The 23,968-nt window shown below is 45.6% G+C and overlaps 1 protein-coding gene across 2 annotated transcripts in view; it reads right to left on the bottom strand.

Moving 5' to 3' along the window:
• Nucleotides 1-4,854: 4,854 nt before the first annotated feature.
• LOC142579697 (uncharacterized) overlaps nt 4,855-23,968 on the bottom strand; it is a 113,840-nt gene continuing 94,726 nt past the window's right edge. For both annotated transcript variants that reach the window (XM_075690171.1, XM_075690170.1), the window contains 3 exons: nt 19,136-19,293; nt 8,962-9,082; nt 4,855-7,257 (listed from right to left, as the gene is read on the bottom strand). In XM_075690171.1, the coding sequence (XP_075546286.1) occupies nt 6,342-7,257; nt 8,962-9,082; nt 19,136-19,293 (1,195 nt within the window). In that variant the 3' untranslated portion in view covers nt 4,855-6,341. The remainder of the gene's footprint in view (nt 7,258-8,961; nt 9,083-19,135; nt 19,294-23,968) is intronic.

Below are 23,968 nucleotides of genomic sequence, written 5' to 3'. Positions count from 1 at the left end.
ACGCCACACAATCTCATGCATAATTTTGTGCACCGGATGGCGGTATCAATGTAACCCCTGTGGGAGTGACGGTGAGTGTTGGTTTCGGAGGTAGCATTTCCCAACTTGGGCATTGCATGCCAAGGATTCCATTCTTCGGCTCTTTGATTTTCACCTACTTCGCAGCTATCTTTCAGTTTTCTCTCTTCTGGGTATCTTCCCGTTCTTGCAACAATGTTCCGCACAGTCCTGTTCCAATTTTAGTACATTTTGTCCACAGCAACTTCCTTATGCTGTTTCAAAGTTATTGCTGTATAAGTTTGAACTTAGAAAGCAAGAGCGCGAATGACAGCTTGAGCAGAAAGAAGCTCGCAAATGTGCTCTACAGGAGTGCGTTACAATGTGTGTGCACGTTTTACAGCGTACTTTACAAAGTCCACGCCGTTTGTAAATATTTTTAAAGGGAATGTGTTACATGTGACGTCAGAAGTAAAGAACTGTGGCTCGTTTGCTTTCCAAATGGGTAATTAAGCATTCAAAGTTTTCATCGCGTGCTAAGCCACCAGCCGATTAGAGCCGGCACATGTCTTTCCCATGCTACCTGTGTTGTTTGAATCACTACTGCGTAAGCCTGAAAAGGCACTATAGCGCCTCTTTTTAACCTACAGGAGGTCTTGAAAGGCAGTAGCTGAATGGAATTTTACACTAGATGCGTATTTCTATATCACATTTCCGTGCTAGGCACGATATACTGGTACCTTAGGGTTATCCAACGGCGTTTCTCAAATAGTAAGCCAAGAGAGAAAGAATACATGCTGGCTATCGTCATCTTTTTTTTTTTCGCAGTTTGCTCTGTTGGGCAAGAGTCTCCGCACTTTGGGCAGTAATTCCTTTTCCCAGCAGTTTGCGAGTACATAGATAGTAAGTGCATTTAGTTGTCCAGTACCACGCCTCAATGCACTCCTGCTCACAAAATCATGTTGCGAGATCGTTTAAAAACAAAAAAAAAGACCCTCTGCAGCGCAAGCCGGCGTACGAGTCCTGCGATTTGGCCGAGCTTCTTAACTGCTATCTTTCAGTGATTGTCTTCGCTCCCATGGGTGAGACCTCCTACATAAAGGTAGGATCTCTCTCAGTGAAGTGCAGCGCTATCACGAACTGAAGTCGCTCAAGCTGTACGCTTAAATATCCGAGTAAAAATCTATCTCTTCTTGTAGTCAAGCTCAAGCAGCGAACCGTATTATCTGCCAGAGGCGATATTTAAATTCTGGTGACATAAGAACTCGCGATACGAATATTTGTGCAGTTGAATGCGTTAGTATAATGTCATGCATTACAATAAACCGAATCTTACCGAATCTAACCGAATCTTACCGAAACCGAATCTGTGTCCGTGTCAGTGCGCTGCTTCACCAGCAAGGTAGGTATGATGATCACTCACCAACTAGCCCAACTGTCCACTTTACTTATAGCACCTTTCTGCAACAAATTTACGCTTTGCATTGTCCAGATTCTCGTGTGTATGAATGACAATTTATGAAATAAGAGCCAGCTAGCGCCGCCGCATGCATAATGTGCTTCCACTTTATTAAATACATTAAGGTTCGTTGCCTCTGTCACGAGCTATTCAGAAAAATATTGCTACGTCTGTTACCGGGTCGCGGCCACTAACGATTCAGGCTGTTCAGGCCTGCAATTTTCATCCGTTACGGTAATACTGATTTTACTTTACTGCGGGTGATTCTTCGTTTCGGCTGTTGACATTTATGATTTTACTATTTAGTTAAGCAATACCTGTCCTCTTAAAGTGACTGTGTTCTGGGTAACGTTACGCTACACAAAGCTTTAAAATTTCGAGAAAGAAAGAAAGGCTCTGACTGCTATAGAAAACTTCTAATTCAATCATATAGTTTGCACGCTAATGGAGGTGTCTCATGACGAAACGTCGCCTGCCTGTTTTTCTGGTTAGGGCAAACCCGACACATTCGGCGAACCTGCGTACAATTTGCGAAGTATGAGTGTACGCCTCTTCGAAGCACTCCCTCCGGAGTACGTCAACCAAAGTCTCTTCCAACAGTACGCTCGCAACGTAAGTATACATTTCTGGAAAATTGATAGCAAACTGTTTTTTTCTCGACAGAATTGGCATCGAGCTGCCCTCTTACCGTGCCGTCAGTGCTTTAGTCAATAGCACTGCAGTAGTGAGGACGCCAACAGCAGGTGAAGCCGCAGACCAGCCCGGAGAAAAAAGAATGCGAATAGGGTAAAGCTACGGTCGTGTTTTCGGCTGTCTAGGAACATTTACAGTTTTTAACTTGACCCTTGGAACATTACACGAAGGTAGCAATGCCATCCGCTCCACTGACAGTGATTTCGAAATAGACGCGTTCAGAAGACGTTGAATTCCGCACTAATGCAGCGTTCAGGCCACAAACAAACCTAATGTCGATTGCCACAAAGTGCCTCGACTGAGTGTGATATGCGATAGTTGCATATTTCTCTGTTTGAAATAACTATTTGGTATGCTTATTTGCACACATGTGTAAATTGAGTTTCTGGGGTTTTACGTGCTGAAATAGCAATATGATTATGACGCACGCCGTGGTGGATCCGTCCGGACCAATTTTGACCCCATGGAGAGCTTTAACGTGCACCCCAATGCGCGGTGCACGGGAGTTTTTTGCATTTCGCCCGCGTCGAAAAGCGGCAGCCGTGGCCGGGATTTGGTACCGCGCCCTCGAGCTTCGTGACGCAACGCGCAAACCATTACGTCACCACATCGGGTGCACACGTCTCGATGGTGTGGTCGAAAAGACGTAACAAAAATCGCCGCAGATCAATGTCTCGCGATTTCTGGGCGTTCCTTAAGCGTTCGCGCTCCCTAAATGTGAGATGATTCAAACTCCCCACGGCATACTGTAATGGTTACTTAGGGCGTGAATGTCATAAATATTTCAAATCATTAATTAGCCCGACAATAGCAGCAGGGGTTCGTCCCATTTATCGTCACAAGCAATGTCGCTGTAGGCAACGTTTTCATTATGGCACCTTATCTTCCTCAGAACACTGATGAGGACAGGTCCCCTTGTGGTAAAGTTGACTCCAGCAGCTGTCTTTGTTACAGTGGGTATGCATATCGTTGACCGTGGCAAAATGGGCATGCTTTTCTTATTTTTCTTTCATCCACCTACGCTAGAAATAACGCAATGTAGGTGAGAAGCATTCGCACGTCTTCCAGTGCGTGTCACTTAAAGCCAACCTAACTAAAGCTTGGAAAAAGTCGCAAGCTCGTTTCGTAACAACCTTATTAGTCAGGTTTATTTACCCCCTTCACATACATTCCAGCGCGTGCGTTGTACCTGCCTAACGTTTTTGGATGCTTTATAGTAGAGCTGCGCTACTGCAGATGCCCGGGTTACGGGCCAGCCTTGCTTGGGCTAGCCAATATGTTGCAAGCACATGTATGGCGGTAATTTAGGCGAAGCTGGAATGTCGCCGGGCCAGTAGTTCTAACGACAAGCGCTAGGTCTTATGCAAAAAGCTGCGATTTTCGCGCTTTTGTGTGCAGCAGTTTCCACGGAAAGGATGGTGAGATCAGTAGCGCCATGACCAATTTTAATCGCGTTGACCACCATAACTCCGGCTAACGTGTCTCCCTGTCTCTTTTGTCGCTTGCTGCCCAGTACCCGCCCAGCGCCTCATTCTCCATTGCCGCAGAATGGGTGTTCGTCTTTTGCTACCTCCTGTACTTCGCCACCTACGCCAGCGACTTCCGGGACTGCACCTTCTTCCTGGACATTTACGTTCTGGATTACGCCGCGCCGCCGCCACAACCGCCGCACGAACTCTGAGAACATTCTGCGCTGCGTTTCGTAGCACGGTGCATTTCTCCCTACTGGGGACTTCTCGTTGTAATTTGTACAGTATTTGCGTTTATGATCGTAGCTCTGAATAATTGTTCACCGCCGTATCATGAAACCCTTGCGCCTTAGCATTCCTCACATTGCTCTAGCCGTAATGTTCCTGTGAATTGTACCTGTAAAGAAGAGAGTTAACGCCAATAATAACTGGAACAAGTTGTTCTCCTTTATTTTTGGCCATCGGGAGCACATATGTACAAAAAGAATGAACGATTATGTGCAATTTGAGTTAAAACTTAGCACATAATTAGTATAGTAAATAAATAACAATTGTTTTGTGGAACTGTACACAGCTGGAGCTTCACTTACGAGGTTAATTCCCGCAAGGGATGAAACATGGTGAATGAATTGCCTGACTTTCAGTATTTCTAAAATATTTTTTAAGCGCGATTGCTTGTTTATACATTTTAAATGGGAGAAAGAAAGTTCGCTTTCGCATCAACTGTAGTGAAGCCTTTGGAATTTAGTTAAATTCTGGACTACACTGAATAGTACGCGCTAAATCTATTGCAATTCATTCACTGAGCTGCTCGATGACCGAGTTCTTCAGATGAAAGCGTAATTAACTTACCTTGGCCTCCGTATCGGCAGTGTGTTACTGCGCATTATTCGCCGCCGAGTGAACCGGATGGTTTCTGAGCACGCATATACGATGCTCATCACTGTTGTAGCTGCTCTTCCACACATAGTCCTTCCTGGATTCTCTACTATAGGGCACGGAGCCAAGAGCATTGCTATGGCCCATATTTCCCTAAAGAATTTTATACCACTGCATCCTCCTCCTCTTTCTTTTTTTCAGTTCTCGCGAAGTATAAAACGGACTAAACTTCCTTTATTCTTTGTAATTGTGTGCCTTGCTGCTTTTGTGTCTGCTTGTACAACCAACATATTATTTTTGATCATAGACTGACTTTGAAGTATCCCAAGATGACCATAAGCCCTAAATTGACGCTCATTATTTTCAACAAGAACAATTTATTTTCAAGTAATTGATTTACATAAGTGCAAGATAAATGTAAAAATTGCTGGCTCCTTGTTACGGACAACGCGCTTAACACTGGTTATCGTTCAAGTTTTCTTTGAGGTTTCTGCAATATGTATATTCTAGCATTCAACTACGAAGATGACCACGCTACCAGAAGGCACTTGGATTCATATCATTGCCGGCCGGCCAAATGCGCAGTACGCATTGAAAAGTGGATACGTTTCGGAAAACGTTGCCTTTCTGGATTCATTCGGTCACTCCGCTACGGCCAGTGCCGAATGAACGTTGAACGATGTTTCGGCAGTTAAAGCATTAGATTTACAGCGCTGCTCAGCCGCCAGAATGCCCCGTACAGGCACCGGCTGAATAAGCTTCCACTTATTACAAGTCATTCGGACTATACTCATAAGAATAAGATAAACGAAAAAAAAAATTTGTATCTTGATTTCTCTCCGTATCTAATGTTCTTTTATAATAAAATAAGTTTTGAAAGGTAAAGCCTTAAGCTTTATTGCTCTAGGATATGTCCATAGCACTTATATGAGCAAGTGATCACCATCGAAAACTATCACTTGTTTGCCGTTAGCAAACACTTGCAAATTTTGCTGATGGCTTTGCCTTTGCCACAGGACCAAAAAAGCGTACCAACATTTGAGAGCTTCCTGTAATGGGACAGGTGATTACATTGTACATGCGATTTTATCACGTAGGACTAAGATATCTACGAGAAAACTAGACACTTTGACTTCTAGCGCAGACGCATGGAGGCATCTGACACAAGCCTCTGGCTGTTGCCGAAGAACCATAAGAGTAGGAAGAAAAAGGTCGAAGAGCCAACCTTCGATACGAGGTAGTCCAAGGAAGTTTGACAAGAGCCCATTAGCTCTAACCAGCAAAGGCAGGCAAGCATGACCTTCACTCGGGGAAGTGGACCCTAGCTCTCTACCAGAGAACTGCCTATGAAAAGTTTTCCTCTAGTAGAGACATCCGTCACTGAGGCTTGGAAGAATAGTGAAGAGTAATGCTACTGTTACGTTGGCACTCCCTACACGGAAGAGCCACGTGCGCTGCTGACGTCTTGTATACCATAACAGTCACTCGTTGTAATACTGCCTGCAAACCGTCGTTCCATTGGGAAACCAGTGGCAAATGGCGCCACGCATGTCGTCGTGGCAATGGAAAGACTACAGTCACGTCCCATAGTTCGGGAGGAGCAGGCGACCAAGACACAGCACCGAGCAGAGGGCGGCAAGCTTCATGCAACATTTTCCTGGTAAGAAGGACGCAGTTGATGATGTGTGCTGGGCCAGTTGTCAGACTGTCCGCGCCTTGGGCGACACCCCCAAAAATTATATGCAGTCCCCATCACATCGCTTGTCTTTCCTGGGAAGTTGAACTGGACAGTCGTGGCCTCAGAATGTTCAAACTCCGAATTCGTGCCCACCCACAGGCCACTCCTATCGCACTGCCGATATCCGGACCCTCTTCCCTTTCTCTTTCTCATTCTCCTTTTCTTTGTCTTCCTCTGGCAGCGGTGGCCTGTGGTGCGCCAGCCGCAGTTCTTCGTCCAATTGCAACCTGGTGAGCTTGCAGTCAATCAGAAAGGTGGCCACAAGTGGAAGCCGCCATTTGCCCTTGAACTTGGGCTTGGGCATGGCGAAGATGACGAGCTTGAACATGCCCACACGCTGAGGCACAATCTGGAACGTCACGCGACGATCCTTGTCCTCGCGCGTGATCATGCCTTTGAGGTCCATCTCGACACTGTCCGCATCCAGCAGCTGATGACTCACAAGCATCGTTTCGGACAAGTCGATGGTCAGCTTTCGCTTGGCGCCCCACGACACGATGACGGGCCCTGTCTGATCGACGAGCCGCATGTTGTAGTCGTAGAAAGATTGCGTCGGGCCCCACGGGACTTCGTTGAGCGGGTACGGCACCAGGTACTTCTTGGCACGGAGGCACTCCAGCAGGAAGACGCCGATGTTCTGGAGGCTGGCGCTGGCCGCTGCCGCGCCCCCATCTCCAGCGGCCGCTCCCCGCATGTCGCGTTCGCGGTTGGCGTAGATCTTGAGGATGTACCGTCCTTCCGTGGGCGGCGTGACGCCGAAGCAGGCCACGCAGCGGTCCTCGAGCAGGTGGCAGAACACGTAGTTGTTGAGCGTTGCGTTCTCCGTCTCGTCGGACGGGTAGAGCTTGAACTTGTAGCGCATCGGCTCGTGCGAGGCGATCCGTAGCTCCGTGCGCACCTTGAATACGATGGGGTTCTGCGGCCGCGTTCGCAAGCGCATGTTGAGGTGGAAGAAGTGCGGCGTCACCTTTGGAAGCGAGTTGAATTCGTCGAGTGTCAGGTGCTTCTCCAGTAACTGCCACCTGGATGTCATGAAAGGGGACAAAGAAATGTCAGAATACGTCACCAACATGCGCTATATTTGCAGCTTAAGTGACGACGTGTAAACGCGGTTCAAGCGAGAACACTAGTGCGCGTAGCCGTGCCCTGCCTTCGAGAGTACCCGATTGTGAAATACTGTGAAATAGAAGTTAGTGACGCATGACGCATGATCGAGAGCTGGGCCTGTTCTCAATCCTGACTATGAGGGTACATTTATACTTTGCTTTTAGATGATCGAAGTGCTTCTATAGCTCAGCTTCTTTTTTCTTAACAGATGCCTCTCAGTGCCCTTGCTGTAAGCGTTTTGCTGAAAGCCAACCAAATTTGCATGTCCAGAAGAAAAACTGAGATGAGAGGAAGATTTACGCTAACAGACCTCCAGAGCAATGCTCATTCTTTTGTAAGTTTCACAACAATGCGCCAAATTATTCCAATTTGGCAAATCCATCTTGATATCAGTAGCGTCTGACAGGTGAGCACTGCACGTCAGCAGCTTGCTTCAGTCGACAAGCAATTCTCGTCGCCCAGAAATGCATGTGAGTACTGCTCGTCTTCATAGAAATGCTTCACGTTACATTCACATTTCTTGAAGCAAGCAGCTTTCGTTCAGTATTTCAGCCATTTTCATATATGATAGGTAGTCGGACTCTGCTAGGAAAACGTTTGTTATCTTGCTCTGTTACTCTGTTTCAAAATTGTTACTCTGTTGAACACAAGAGTGAAGGAGCAAATCATCAGTGTCAAATAACATAAGACAACATCAACGAGCCTGAAAACATTAAATTTTCTTGAATCTATTTGGTTAGATGTTAGTGTTTTTCGGGCAGGCCGGGTACAACTAACTTAACAATGACGCAATACACAAACTGATAAAAGTTCCAGTTTTCTCTAAAAAACGCCGTACTATTCCACTCAGAAAACATCGACGTGCGGCACAGCCGCCACAAATCAAGGCACCCTTGAACGCTACCCGAAATTCTTTTTGAAACGCCACGCCACCACATTCAAAATGTAATCTTCAATAGTGGACATTTCTTGCAGTGGGATAGAACAACAAGATAGAGAAATTGTGCATTGAAAGTCAGGAAGGTTAACCAGAGGTAGTTCTGGTTGGCTACCCTGCACGGGGGGAAGGGTTAAGGCGGATAACAAAATTTTGATGTCTTTAGCAGATGCCTTAATCTGACAGTTTCGGAACTCGGTCAGGTACCGAATTACGTGAGACGAGTTATCGGGGTGAAATAAGGTCGTTTACGGGCGTGCACCTCAAACTTTCTTCCACGTACAAACCGACTGTAGTAATGACTGCAGTTACATAATACATGTTGCAAGCCCTTAGTAACTGAACGCATGGGCGAGCGAAACCAAATAACTGAAGTTTCCATCTAAAGTAGTTGGTGTAAGCCACGTTGAGCCTGATGCTGTGTTTAGTGGAGGGTCGTTTTATATTACGGAAGCAAATTTCTAAAAGGCGTGATATTAAGACAGCCAGGCTTATCGCTCTTAACTCCGGCCTCTGCATTTGGTGCTTTAGGTAAACAAAAGCAGTACGATTCATTCATGTGGTGAAATGTCGCCGCAAAGAAGAACGTAGGCTAGTTCCGTGCTCGGATATTCACCAGTAATGTGCGTCACGTGACAGCGCAAGAAAGCGAGTCTAGCGAACGCAACAAAGTGCGGTTCACCTTGAGTAATTCTTTTCCATCTCGTCGTAAGGAAAGTGCGTCCATATGAGAACCTCAGGGTCGGTCATGAAGAAGTGTTCGTTGATTTTCCTTATAAACTTCCCGGTGTGGTCTGTGTAGCCTGTGCAAGAAAAGAAGAAAAGGAAGCGAAGTAAAACACCATTACAAAGAGCAACACGTCTGCTTTGACACTGACCCATATCTTGAAGCGTTTACTGGTAAAGGATTACTTTCATATCACATGGCGTTCGTTACCCGGCTACAGGGTAAGACAGTGTACCTTACGAAATTATGTCTCGTCCTTCACAGCATCTGGATAAACCTTATGACTGTAAGGAATTGCGATGTAAATCCGTGACGAACATGCTTATATTCTAATAAAAATCTGAGAAAACTACGTAAAGTGTTTAAGAAGCAAGGTTACGACGACGGACTGTTGTCATTGATGGATGTTCTTGTCAAAATGAAAATTTTGTCAACACAACCGCAAGCTAGCAGCTCAGCGGTAGAAAAGACAATGTTGCCATCACATGGCACTATCCTGCATTGATGCATTTGCCCAATTTCTAAAAATAAATAAAACAAATTGTGCACGTGACCTAATGGGGAGAGACAGGGGCTGCTATGCTGGGGGACTCTGGTTCAAAAGCCAGCGTCGGATACATAACTGTATTTCTTTAAAGAGGTTCCAAGCCTGCTGAAAGAGGAATCTGGGTGCCTACCGATATTGTTTTAAAACCAGCTTGCTACTTATTTATCTGCCGAACGATCTCCAAGTGTTTGATAGGAGGCAAAGAACATGCCGCCTTAATTACCGTCATTTCGCTTTGAACTCACACCGCTAAGCCATGCCCGCCATAAGAGGTATAAGAACCATAAGAGGCAGCAGAGAACGTATGACGTGACTGGCTAAGTTCACAATACATGCTCACTATACAAGGCCCCAGACACCAAGGCAAATTTCCCGTCCCTGCCAGACATGGCGCCGCAGTTGTAAATTGTGTTTCAAACTCATCACGTTGCAGGAACAATGTTTTCAGTAAAAGAATAGACACGTTGCTGCCTAAGCCAAGCCCCGTAAATATTTGTTCCACAAAATTTTGTTAAATATGTAACGAAAAGAAGAAAGAATGTGCGCTTTGAAATCGTTCGAATAGGGAGCCCATAAAGCGGTGGTGGCAAGCAGTCACAAGCCGAGTCGATGGACGAGCCAGTGTTGTCTGTGTTCTCTCCGTGTGCGGTTTTCACTCGTTTCTTGTAGGTTTCAGTGTGTCATTTCTATTTCTGCAACACTACGTCGCCGCTGTATTTAAAAGATATTAAGCTGGGCATCAACAAACAATTGTTCAACAGTCTAATGACTCGAAGAATGTTTCTCTTCTTTTTTTTATGACAGAAATGATGTCTCTTATGATTGTGTAAGGGAAGGTGAAAAGTGTTGCCAAGACAGCGATCGCAAGACAAGATCACAAGCAATCGCACCGCAAGACAGCAATCGACATGCGAAAGCAGTGGTGTCAAATCGAATCCGCCCATATGAGGGCTCAGTAATTTAATATAGCGCAGCAATTCATGTGTGGCCACTTCCACATGCTCGTTATATCTTAGACTGCATAAATAATCACTCTGTTAATTCTGTTATTAATGACGTCCTAAATGAAGAAATGTACCGTTCGTAGACGAATATTGTTGCTCCAAATGGTACATAAAACGCTGCAACAAATATTTTCAAGTTTTTATACATTCCATTTTCTTTAAATAAATGCGCAAAGCCCTGACTTCAAATGCAGCATAGGTGAATATTGTTGCTGCCGCAGCGGCCGCATTGCGATGGGAGCGAAATGCAAAGAACGCCCGTGTGCCTGGTTAATATCCCCGGGTATACAAATATATATATATATATATATATATATATATATATATATATATATATATATATATATATATATATATATATATATAGTAAAGGTCAGGAAGTACGGCCAACGGCCAACGATCGTTATCCTCAGATTTCTGCGTTTTCGTTGCCCATACTGCTAGTTAAATATGGGGAACAAATTTGCAGGCAAATCGGAGCCAGCACGTAGGCCCAGGCGCCTTCCAGAATTTTCCCCACTTAACTTTCCCAGTGGTATTGCCAACTTCAGTGCCAACTTCGCGAAACTAGGTGCCACACGAAGCGCCACTCGCAAAGTGTGTCAGCTCGTTATCAGTAGCTCTGTAGGCGTCGCCAGAGGGCGCAAGGCGCAAGCTCAGCGCAGCGCAGATGTCGCTACGGTTAATTAATTAGCCCCGAGCAGGACCTACAGGGACGGCGCGAGTGCCACTTGTGGGTCGTCAGGGCCAGTACTCGCGTATGTCATCTGGTAGAGTCCGCGCAGCGTGCGTGTGCCTCCCACTGAATTTCCGTTTCTTCGCTGTAGTTTGCCATGCTAATAATCTTCTCGCGATCCTTTCACATAACTTTTTCGCCTGTTTTCTTGCGTAAAAATTTAGAGAAATGTGTTAAGAACTTACTTCTCGAAGGCAGCGTTACAGTTTCTGCCAACGGAGCTCGTTCCAACGCGCTGCAAACTTTTCATGCGACGTTTTAATTCCTGAAGCGGCAGCTTGGACGGATAATCGAAGTCTAAAGTGAAAAGTAGAATGGAATTTTCCGGTTGAGCGAACAGAGGGATTTTTTTTCAGCGGTGCAACAAGCAAGTAACAAAATCTTGCTACATATATAATTTCTACAGCATTTACCTTGACTTTGATGCTTTAGAACTTGCTTTGTCACTGCTAGTATTACATGGTAAAATACCCAAGTTTCGCGTTTGGGGACCGAGACGTCTGGCACTCGCACGAGGACTGAACTATAGCACTGAAACCGAGATTCTGTCGTCCCCATTTTCTCTGTGCACTGCGGTCCAAAATTATGTTGTTTGACGCCCGTGTCAAGAGGCAGCAACACAAAGTAAAATGCATTGAAGATATCAGTTGTTGTCAGTATGCCAATTGGCAGTGGCCGGCAGTTCGCCCCTTTTAATGCTTCACACTCAGCTCAGGTCAGTGATTTAGATTTATATTGCTTCAGGAACACTTATGACAGGTTTGTTTTTTGCAAAGCTGACACAGCTGCTCGGCCAAGATTTTTGAGCGGCATGTGCCTCTGAGGCCGTACGGTTGGAGCCAACAAGAAGTCGAAACCCCATTAGTTGTGTGGGATGGGCTGAAATTATAATAATTCGCTGAAGTGTCAAAAATCAAATGCACTCATGGGAATCTTGTGGTGTCTTTTGCGGTGGTGCTGCGGGGGCTGACGAAGTGAGTTGTTATGTTTGTAATTAAAGCAAGACGGTTAGGGACATGGCAACGCACAGGGTACTTTAGTTCTCCTCTCTTAGGCAGCTGAAGCTCGGCAGAGTATAGGTTACCTAGGCACTCCCACTGGCGCTGTAAAGGTTTGTTCTGTGGTTTCAATTCGAAGCTGTATTGACATGATAGGCTTTGCGAGCATTACGTAGCTCGCCATAACGAGGCCGGTTGATGACGCAATGAGAGGAGTGTGCAGTATCGTCGAATGAAGGCTGCGGCATTGCATGATCTATTACGTAGCCTTTAGTGGCTTTGCTCTCGATCTTAAAAGGAAGCTTGAGCTCGGGAGCTTCTATTAAATGAGTGGGAACGGAAACGCTTCCTTTTTTTTTTGGGGGGGGGGGGGAGGAGGGGGCAACCAATGCGCTGGTTTTGATAAGGTTCGTTGTATTTAAAGAAAATGTTCAAATCTAGTAGCTCTATTAAGTTAATTTTCAATTTGTGTGAACAGTTATTCTTGAAAAATACTTTAAAATTAAGAACCTTGAAGAAACTAAGCAATAGAAAAATTATATAACAAGTTCGTAAACTGCACCTAATTGTACATCTAAACTGTACAAAGTAGATCCATTATATCCCGCTTTGATATACACCGCTAATTTGTAACTAGGACTTCCGGAAAACCCTCGTAAACACTAACAATTCCACGTAAGCTGTAAACATATATACACAATTTATCCGCATGTGATAATCCAACTCGCAATTTAGAGAACTGTGATATCTGTTTGAGGTGCAGAGTTAAGGATTTGCGAACTTCGTGCTTTTATGTTTTTTTTTTACTTTATCAATTTCCGAATATTTCTGTAAAAAAAATTCAGATCCTAAATTATAATTATGCTAGCTGGAGTTTAACTCTTTCTCTCAAATGCAACAAATTTCATTCAAATAGGTGCAGTGGTTTTCTCACGAAAGCATTTCTGCGGTTTACGAATACCTGAGTAGAGAAATCAGACTGGGCCCCGAGCTTTCTTCTTAACCACAACAATTTTATTTGAGACGATTGCTGTCAAAGTATTCGGGAAGTATATGCTACATATGACATGCAGTCGTATACTAAGAGCCGTGAACAATGTTTTTTCTGTGTGAATGCTGTGGAGAGAGAAGGCAGTAGTCACTAGCCATTTCATAGAAAATGAGCGTCTAAACGCTTTCTTTTGCGAATATTAATTTTGTAGTGCCTACATTTGAATAGCACGACTCATCAGGGCAACAGAAGATTGATTGAAGGTTTGTAGGCAGTGTCCGCCTCATATGCGCATTTCCAATGTTCACACCTAATGGCAAGGTGTGAATACCTCGCCATTTTCGTGTAAAATGACAAGGTAATGTAAAAGGCTCCGTATAAAATGCAGTGTCTGCCGTAACTAAGTAATAAAAGAAATCCCCACGTTTCTGGCAACGTATCGTAAAAATGTTGCATGATGAGCTTGCGGGCATTCTATTTCAACAGTATTTATCGACATACGTGGTGAGCGTCTGCATTGCAAGAGCAGTAGACTCATTTAAGTATACATAGCTGCGAATAACGCAGCCTCAGAGTTTCCCGAGTCACGCAGTTTCAATGACAATCAAGCTGCACTCCAGGCGTGACCGCAGCAAGCAGCCTACAGTCATCATTCGTGGTTCGCCCGTAGCATGCACGAAGCGAGCGGCATCCTAGCCATGACGTCACTCGCGAGAGGGCGCCACTCGAACTTCTCAACTCTAATACCGTTCTTGTAATACCGTTGTTGATGCTCAGAGTAAATACAGCAATTCTAGCTAGCAATAATAAACCTTTACGCACACGTATTTAAGCACTGTTGTAAGGTGGTGACAACTCGCAAAGTTGTGCCACTATTTGCCACCAAATTTGGCGGACCATCCTTATAATTCTTAGTTTGAGTATAAGGCGCGTCGCAATGCTGCCTCTCTTGTCACGCGCTGACATGGACCGACCTTGTCATGCGATTCACCAATGATATTTCATTGAATTTTGCTGCAATGCCCGCACAAAGCCTGCTAACGCCTTAAATATGGATAAGTTGCCTTCCTTTCCTTTACTTTAACACATCAAATGTATTTCTTTAAATTTTATAAAGCACAGAACTGTGAAGGCAACAACTTTTGGATTGTAGCCTTCTGCCGTACCCTTGTTGTCCAGATTCATGTAAAATGTGATGTGAATGAGTAAACGTTGTTTCACAGTGTTTGGTAATAAAGAGTGCCTTATTAGGTTCTTGAACTATACAGTAAACGTGTCGTATGTATAGCTCACAAGGGCTTTATGTATTTTGGTGGCTGGGGGGAACTTTACTGACAAACAACGAACCATGGTAATGCTAGCACGGCTCCAACGATCGCGTGCAACGCAGCCTGTTCCAAGTCGTGGTCTGGATGGCGCTTTGGCAGAGCACCATTTTAACGCGATAGCGTTAAGGAGCTCGTGTCGCAGAAAAGCCGGTGTCGTCGGCGTCGGTGTCGGCGTCCGCGGCGTTGGCAGTGAGCGATAAATCTCGGCAGTCACTTCATAAATAAAAAGCAACTTCCAAGATGGGCTGGGTTGGAATCGAACCAGGGTCTCCGGAGTGTGAGACGGAGACGTTACCACTGAGCCACGAGTTCGATGCTTCAAAGCGGTACAAAAGCGCCTCTAGTGAACGCGGTGTTGCCTTAGAAACGAGCTGTTTCTAAGGCTCAGGCGTGCGTCGCTTGCTCAGGCGCACATTTCGTTGTCGCGCCGAACGCTGCGTTGCTCGACGCTCACCGCGTCCGATGCGGGGCGCGTAGTCGCTGCGCCGTAGCCCATTGTCTTACACCCCTTCGCGGGTCGACGGGAACGCTATCGCGTTCCACTCTTGAAGGCGAAGCTTAAGCGTCCTCCAATTTTTTTATTCTCACATCGCTAAATTTAGCGAAAACGTTCGCCAAGCTCACTTAACGAGGCGCGGCACGTGCCCTTCCAAAGGCCGACACATTAAAACTGGACGTAGGCGTTTTGTGTGAAAGCTCCGCACATAGAAATAAGCTTTACCGCCACCTAAATGTTCGACCACGAAGCGTGCATTGGCAGGACGTAGCTCGCATGCCCGCTTGAGAGAAGGACAATACCGCTGCGCAAGCGCTTCGTCACGTGGCTTCTTTTTTCATATTGCGCGCGCTTTCATTGCAACCCTGAAAAAAAGAATTCGTGAGACTTATCGTAAAGGAAACAACTCGATCGGTGGTTTGTGAAGGTGCTTTACAAATCTCCGTGTCATACTTGGGGTCCCCAGCCAATAATTTATAAAGTTGGGTAATTAAACATAATTAGTTAGTGAGTTATGAGGAAAAAGAAGAGTTGCTGTAGGCTACTGCGTATAGTATGCGTTCGGTTCAATTCGCTTCCGACGCGCCTTGCATTTTTAAATTCTTGGCTCAAGTTATGTGGGACACTCTGTATATGTGTACTTTTTTGTGTATATTACGGTAAAATTGATTTTAAAGTTAGCATTTCTTCTAAGCTTTCACAAGAGTGCAGTACTGCGGATCGCCTCTCACTATCGTGCATGGTAAACACTTTTCTCCGAAGTCTCGATATCAAAGGAAGTGTATTCATGTACCATGATGTGTCTCTTAATTAGCATCAATGATAGAGAGCCCTTTAATACGAACGCCTGGGCCCTGTTCTAGGGTGGTGTCAGCCTTTCAAAGTGTACAAGCTGCCACCTGCTAAACATGGGGAGGAAAACTTTCCGCTAAACTGAGCCATGGGAAAATGAAAATGGCGGTCCGCGAGAAGGCCACCCAGACAAGCCACGCCGCCCGCCACCACTGGAGCCGTGCGAGTGATGCCACTTCTTCAATAAACATTGCCCCCAATGAACAACGCAATTTAGTGCACTTGAGGCATGCACACGGACACGTTTACCATATAGTAAGACCAACTATCAGAACTTCTGTTTAATTATCATTACCGACCACTCCGAAAAATATGTTTACTTTAGGTGCAAGTGCTCGAGAGCAAAAAAAAAAAAAAAGAGGGCTGCATAAGGTTCACATTTTTATCGCGAGGTGATGTTGCTTAACGCACGCCAATACGCTCCGTCCAGAATTTGTTGCTTATAAGTGTTTCGTGTCACGTACTAGTAAAACAAATAATTGATGTGTTCAAATTGCGAAGTCAAGTGGTATATGTATTCAACGGAAATGCAGGTTCTCTGCGCGCACTGCAGTAAACTAAGTTTTAAAAGGCATAATAATCACGTGCCAATATTTTTACAGACGAACGTGCAACAAAATAGTTAGCTATGTGACACGCCTTCGATAGACAGACAGACGATGAAAATGGTGGCCTGCGCAAACTGAATTGACGTCAAGCGCGCTCGCCACGCGAAAACCGTAGGCGCGGCACGTCGGCCTCTTTCTTAAACCGCTTGAGTCGGCAAGTTTGTGAGTCGACTCACTGAGACTCATTCGAACTCAGACGAACCCACGAGTCATACTGTGAGGGAGCTCGGCTGAGTATATTTTGGATGAGTGTGAGTTCGAGTGAGCCAAGCTGAATAGAATTCTGGCGAGACTGAGACCGAATGAGCTCGGGCTTTTGATATTCTGTTGAGTTTGAGTGCAAGTGAGCATTAAGCAAAAATATTTGTTGTGAGCGAGTTATGCCTATTTTGCCCACCTGTGATGATGCAAACTTTTGCAAACTAATGTAATGCAAGCTTCTTCAGTATGGGGGGGGGGGGGGGGGGGGCACAACCAACTAGCGCAACTATCTGCTCTCCTAACTATGATAATGACTTCATGAGGCATGCCGTAGTGCGGGTACCTGAAGTACTTTTGATTCCATGAGTTTCTTTTTCTTTTCTTTTTTTGAACGTGTGCACAAATTTAAGTACACCGTTTTTTTTTTTGGCATTTTTGAAAATAAAATGAGTGAAATATACGCATATACAGGCTGTCGAAGCTAATATGCACCCAGCTTCCCAGCGAATAACACTAAGTCCATGTTGTTCGCAGTGCAATGAGAATCCGCTGGTGACTTTTTTCTTAAGTTTCCCTGACACACAATTAGTTTATCGAGACTGTTCGCTAAATGAACTCCATCAAACAGAGGCTGTATGATGGCGCTGCTATCCCGAGCGCGCTAGTTCACGCGCTCCAATGATATTTGTCCATGATAGTCCAATGATATTTTTCGTATTTCGCTGGTTTTCTCGCTTCCCCCGAAAATAAAGAACAGGCGATGTGTATTTCACTGGAAACATCTCCATTTTGACGTCTCTTACAATTATCTACAACTCCATTATTGACACCTTCACGATTATCGCAAAAAATTAAAAAGTTGGATAATTAATTTAATTACCTATTCAAATCATTAGTATGTCAGGGAATAAGAAATTATTGGCGGTTTCCTCACCTAACTCCGATCAAGATTATCTTGATGTTATTCGTGTAGGATGATCAGTCTTTCTTTAAAGCTTGGTGCATGATAACTGGGACAGCCTGTATAGTGCTGTTGACTAAACTACGTCTGCTCGACTCGCAATTTAATGACTGAGTCTAACTGGTGTGATGTATGGTTAATGCAACTTAACGTAACTAAATGTAAATGTATGCGTGTAACTCGCAGCAATATTCCTCCGCCGAACCATTACCTTAATAATACTCCCCTAGAGGTAACCTCCTATAAAGTCCTAGGCTTCCACATAACCTCGTCACTTTCCTGGTCGTTGCACATCGATAAGGTAATAAAAAATACCAACCGCATGCTAGGTTATCTTCGCCGAAAATTTTCTTCTGCTCCTGCATCATTAAAATTAATCCTGTACAAAACGTTTATTAGGAGTAAAGTGGAGTACACCTCATCCATCTGGGACCCGCAACCTCGAAACCCTTATTCAATCACTTGAATTAATCCAAAACAATGGTGCGCGTTTCATTCATAGCAATTACAGCCGCACGTCAAGCGTAACTGCCATGAAAAACTCTTTGCTACTTGCTCCTCTCTCAGACCGGCGTAAGTGCTTTCGCCTTGCTTTATTTCATAAACTACATTTCCGCAATTCCTACCTGCGCGATAATCTTATATCATCTCCTACCTACATTTCCTCTTGCATTGATCATAGCCATAAGGTTGGAATCATTCAATGCCGCACCAGAACTTGTAACGAATCATTTATTCCTAGGACCTCTCAGGAATGGAACCACCTTCCCGGCACAGTTGTCGCAATCAAAGTTTTGATCGGCCTTATCAGACATCATCACTCCCGGATACAATTAACTAATCAATTTTACTGTCATACCTACCCAAATTTTGCTGCTTTGTTATTTACTTGTGTATGTTTTACCCACTCCCCTCTGTAATACTTTGGTCTTGAGGGTACAATAAAATAAAATAAATAAATAAATAAATAAAATCGGGCTTCGATCCCAAAGCTATGTTTACTCAAGCTTATCGCTGCCACCCCCTCGTCGTTGGGGATTGCGACGTGCGCTGAGAACCACATGATCGCGCTGCTATTGAACTGCTGTCGACCTGCTTCCCTTTATTTCTGTGTCGTGATGCCTTCTTTAAGATAGAAGTCGTTATGGATATACTTTCATTAGCTTTCTTAACAAAATGACACCATCAAGGAATCTTTAAAAAGCGTTAAACATGACCCGTTGTATAGAAAACAGCGGCTGGAGTCTGCAATAGTAATGCCACTGTGTCACCATTTTAAAGCAATGTGACACTGCCTACAGGCACTCGCCAGCCTTGTGCACACAAAAGTGCTTCGTGTAACTCCAGCTCTTTACAATGTTCAAGGCCGGCGTGTGGTTGGTGTCGCATCATGAATCAAATGCCAACCTGTGCCCCAAGTGGTGTCGATAAGCCTCCATGCACCTAGGATGAAGACCGCGTTCCAGGCGTGGGTGACATCTTGGCCCGGATGAAACTGGTGACCGGGACGGTAGTCGAAACCCTTGGCGAAGCCTTGCAGAGTCTTTTCTCTGATACCTGCTAGCCTGCACATAAAAAAATGGAATTTGCTTTTAATGCGGTCGCTTGAGCAAGAGCTAGTTCACAGAGCCTGAGGCTCCTTCGCCCGAACCGTCGGCTGCATTGCGCACACGTTCTGATTTCCCACGTGTTCCGAGATCGCGTAATGTCGAAACACATTCACGCACGCAAGCAAACACTGGCTTGCACGCGAGCAGCTAGTCATATCGCGTACCTGCCGCTTTCAACAAATGTTGCTTCCGAACTCCGTGATTTACCTAGCCCTCTCCTCTACGTGATTCACGTTTTAGACCGAACGGGAGCATGTCTTCTCTGCTGCGTCAATGCGACATCTTTTGGCATCGCTCTATAGTAAATTACACCCACACAATAAATTATGACAGTGAACTGGTCACCAACACATCGGTACGCTTCCAGCATGCCCAAACACTACCCAGTGCAAATTCCAGTCCATACCCAGTGCAAGGAAACAACAAAATGAAAACCTCGACAAACAAGACTTGCATGCAAAGACGTCATAGGAAACGCAGTTCGCGCAAACTGAAAACGTGAACGGATGCCAGCAATGACTCGGATTCAGATTCAGATCACACGATTAAACTGGGTGACGACGACGATGAAACCCTTTATTTAAAAAAAATGATAAGAGCAGCAGTTGTGGAGATGGTCCCTCAGACAAGAGTGCCGCTGGGCGCGCCTTTCGTTGCTTCAGCGATGAAGCTGTCAAGTAGTGCCGGCTGAGCCGGCAGTGATGCTGCGAGGGTCAACCAAGCAGTCGTAGGGCAAGGGATAAGTTGGCGGACGCTGGAGGGGAAGAGTGGCAAGGAGGGCAGGGTCACAGTATGTGAGAACCACTGGGGGGCCCGCCACACCTGTGACATCGCAGAGTGGGTGGTTCATGCGCGAATGCGCGAAGGAGACGCAGACGAGAGGGAGAAATTAGAGAACCTTTCAGAGCTTGACGGATAAGAATTCCGTGTGAGTTAGATAGACGGAGTAGTAAAGGCGGGAACGCGCGGTGGGGAAGTCGATATGGAAATCGGGGAAGGTGGGGTATCATGTGAGCTTGGCCCGGAGAAGTCGGGAACTTGACAAAGGGTGCCACAGGCGAGGCGATTACCCCATTCGTTCCCCGGCAGTCCTGCATGGCCAGGTACCCACACGATCTCAACAGGTGTAAGAAGACTAATTTGGCGAATATGCGTAAGAGGGGTATGAAGTTCCCCGCGTAAGAGAAGACGACAGGCGTCCATTCAGTCTGTGAAAACGATAGGCAGGTCAGGGGCTGACGGAGATAAGATAGCGGCAAGCAGCTACTATCGCATGTAGTTAAGCAACTATAGGAGCTGTAACCGGGAGGACTTCTCTGTGAAGGATGGCATAGCGCTTCGGAAGAACCACAGCGGCAGAATCGAGGGAGGAGACGCTAAAGTAATAGAAGTGACGATTTGGATGAGTGTGGATGAGATGCTGAAAATAACCGATTCGAGCCGCGCAGTGTTATGTTTGTTCACATAAGTTCATGTTGAGAGGTAAGGGCGCGATTAGTAAGAGTGCCCCGCATGATGACGAAAGTATGGTGGAGGTGGTGGAAGGGGACTTTGAGACAGAGAAGCTGACATTAGCTAGAATGTGGCACCCCTGAGTGGTGGTGCTCAGACGAAGTTTCTGGTTGCGACGCGTGAGTCAGGATGATCTCTTCTGTACTGTTGTGTACGCCCAGCTCTGGTAGGTGGTCGTTACTGGCACTGATAGGGAGGAACAAAGCAATTTTTGTTGCTTTGCCTATGAGTGTGTCAAGATGGTGAATGTCCTGTAGGCAAAGACATAAATAAGGGAGCTAGTAGCAATAGCGAGATAGGAGTGAGTCTTGGAGAAGACGAAGAAGTTCAGATTCACGTTAGCCCCTACCCCCTCCTATAACTCGATACATTAGGGCTAAAATTTGTTCTCCTTGCTGCAGAACGTGCCGGACTACCGAAGAGGCTCCGCCATCAGTTGGATATTGAGGCCGGTCATTTTTATGAATTTTACTAGCGGAAAGGGATGACGATCCAGCAGTAGTGCTAGGGGAGGAGGCTCCCATCGAGGATAGTGGACAAGGAGGAGAGCAGAGTTAGCAGGGAAGCAAAAAAGCCCTATTGTTTTGGTGGCAGCCTAAGCAGTAGCGATGGCGTACTGCAGGCCGTATCGCATATATCTCGGTGAACCTAGGTTAGACGAGATGGTAGTGTCTTCTGCATAGATAGTATAGCGGAGGGAGGCTAATGATTCGAGGGCGTGGGGAATGACGCACATGGCGAACTTGAAGAGAAAAGGAGAGAGAATTGAGCCGTGTGCTGTACCACGTTGATAGTGCTTGCCGGTCGACGGCGTGGAATCACCGCAGGTCGAGGAAAAATGAGGGGCCTGATGACGGTGCCATACGGGTGCAGGAAGAGACGCTGTCCGTGCTGGTGTTGAGGGTGTCGGCGGATACGGGTCGCGGACCGTGTGATCAACGTCTAGAACAGGGCGGCAAGTAGCGCCGTACAAGTTCAGCATTGCCTGTCGTAGCTTGTCGTAAGGGCACGGGCTCGGCGATGGAAGCCTGAGTCACAGTGGGAGGGGAAGTGATAAGACGTAGAGGAGCGCCTCGTACTTGGAACTCCTGGATCCAGACGTTGTTCATCTCCAGAGCCGCCTCAAATTGCGCGACACATGCTTCGATGTAGCGGGACCAGAACGGCAATAGCGGTGGGCTGAACTGGAGCTCCGGCCAGCTAGCCACGGAAGCGTGTTGCTTGGCGAAATGCGCGTTCTCACGGTTCACGGTCTGCAGAAAGACCACGCGACGGCAGGCGACGAGATGTGCTGCTGTCCCAGCATTTATTCGGGAAGGCGGCGGCTGCGGCGGCTGCGGCGAGTAGCCCGGTCGAGACTGCGACACGAGTTCGACACGAGTTCCGCGAGATGCGTGGTGCCATGATGGCTGATGGTGATGCACGACGAAGAGGATGACTCAACATCAGCCAACATACAATTACTGACGCAATTCATTAGGCATATAAAATCAGAGATAATAAAAAAAGTAACAAGACTCCCGTAGCTTACCCTTGCGGATTAGAAATGAAACAAACCTGCAAAGAAAAGCACGTTCCTCACAAACCACTCGGTCGTACAACAAACAGTCTGTGCATAAGACCAAAGTACCTGCAAGAACTAATAAATAGGCAACGTATTGCAATTGAACTGCAAGACAATGGCCAGCGATCGTACGCTGCTATTCTTAAAGTACGTGGTGACAGAAGAAGAAATACCTAACATTTTATACCGACAGGAAGTCCACCAACTAATTTCGCTAACAGGCTACGGGGTACGTGGGTCAGGAACAACCCACATCACATTTGTCTGGAGAGACTTAGTGGAGAGACAACCACTTGAACCACCATGCAGCATTGAAAGTGACACCCCAACGACAAGAACAAATTAAGCAACAGACTCCAGAAAACGCAAGGTTATTGTTTTATTTCATTGATGTAGTGGTGCCGTGACTGAAGGTAGACTTTGCTCATTTGATAGAACGTGACTTCAATGCTGCATGGAACTTATGAGATTATAATATTAACAATCTCTAAAGCAATCAGCTGCACAAAACGAAAAGAACGGCACCACTGTGAACCAATTCATAATCTCACTGATAACATGGCACCTTACCGGAATTTAGAAAAGGTAGAGTACAAATTACATTACTCACGACGTGCCGACCGTAACCTATACAAGTATCTTGCACACACACAAAAAAGACATCGCAGCAGAACAATAAACTTGAGAGGGGCCATTAGGAAATATTCCGCAGGTAAAGCAATGACCCCAGGCACGAAATGACCGTGTAAACATGGTTTGAGACGGTATGAGCAAGGACACAGGCACATGCGCAAGAAATAGTAGCAACCACAAATCACTCTAGACAAATAAGCACCTCTTGCACCTCAGTTGTGAAGCCACGCATGCGTTGAATAAAATATTGAAAACAAGCAGCTGCAAGAAAGGACTCAAAAATCGCTTCAAACACATCTTTTTAAAGAATAGTTCAATGCTATCACCTCGTGGGAGAGAATTGTAACACAAGATGCGTAACATCCTATACCATATTGGCAACACTTATCGCATAATAAGAAGGCTAATAAATCGTCATCGAACTACGTAAACCCAATCCAGGAAACAGTCACTAAGCTTATTAGTGACTCGGAAACTGAGGGCCAACTCATAAATGAACTGAAAAACGCGTACATAGTCACAACATCCCAGCCCCTGTGCACGTATTACACGGGCTCCCCTGCACATAAATCGCATCTTACTGAAGTACAATGACATTATGGAAGTGAAAGGGACGATTACATATGTTAAAGAAAATCACATGATCTGGAGCACATGACCGAAGTTCAGCTGCGTAAGCTCACCAACAGGGACTAAGAATACCTATTACAGTGAATAAGCGAGGTATGCGACAATGGCACACAACCACCGAAACGGGAAGAGGCCACTATCACGTTAAACACAAAAAAGCCTACCTTTAACTTCTTGTGTGGGAGAAATAATGAAGCAGATTATAATCAATAGACTTACGAATCACTTCGAATAAATACAATACTTGCGATGCAATAAAATAGTATACGCTATACATATATTGGCACAGGA

This window comes from Dermacentor variabilis, chromosome 4, assembly GCF_050947875.1.
Source record: "Dermacentor variabilis isolate Ectoservices chromosome 4, ASM5094787v1, whole genome shotgun sequence".
NCBI lineage: Eukaryota > Metazoa > Arthropoda > Arachnida > Ixodida > Ixodidae > Dermacentor > Dermacentor variabilis.
This window is presented reverse-complemented; position numbering and strand designations above follow the sequence as displayed.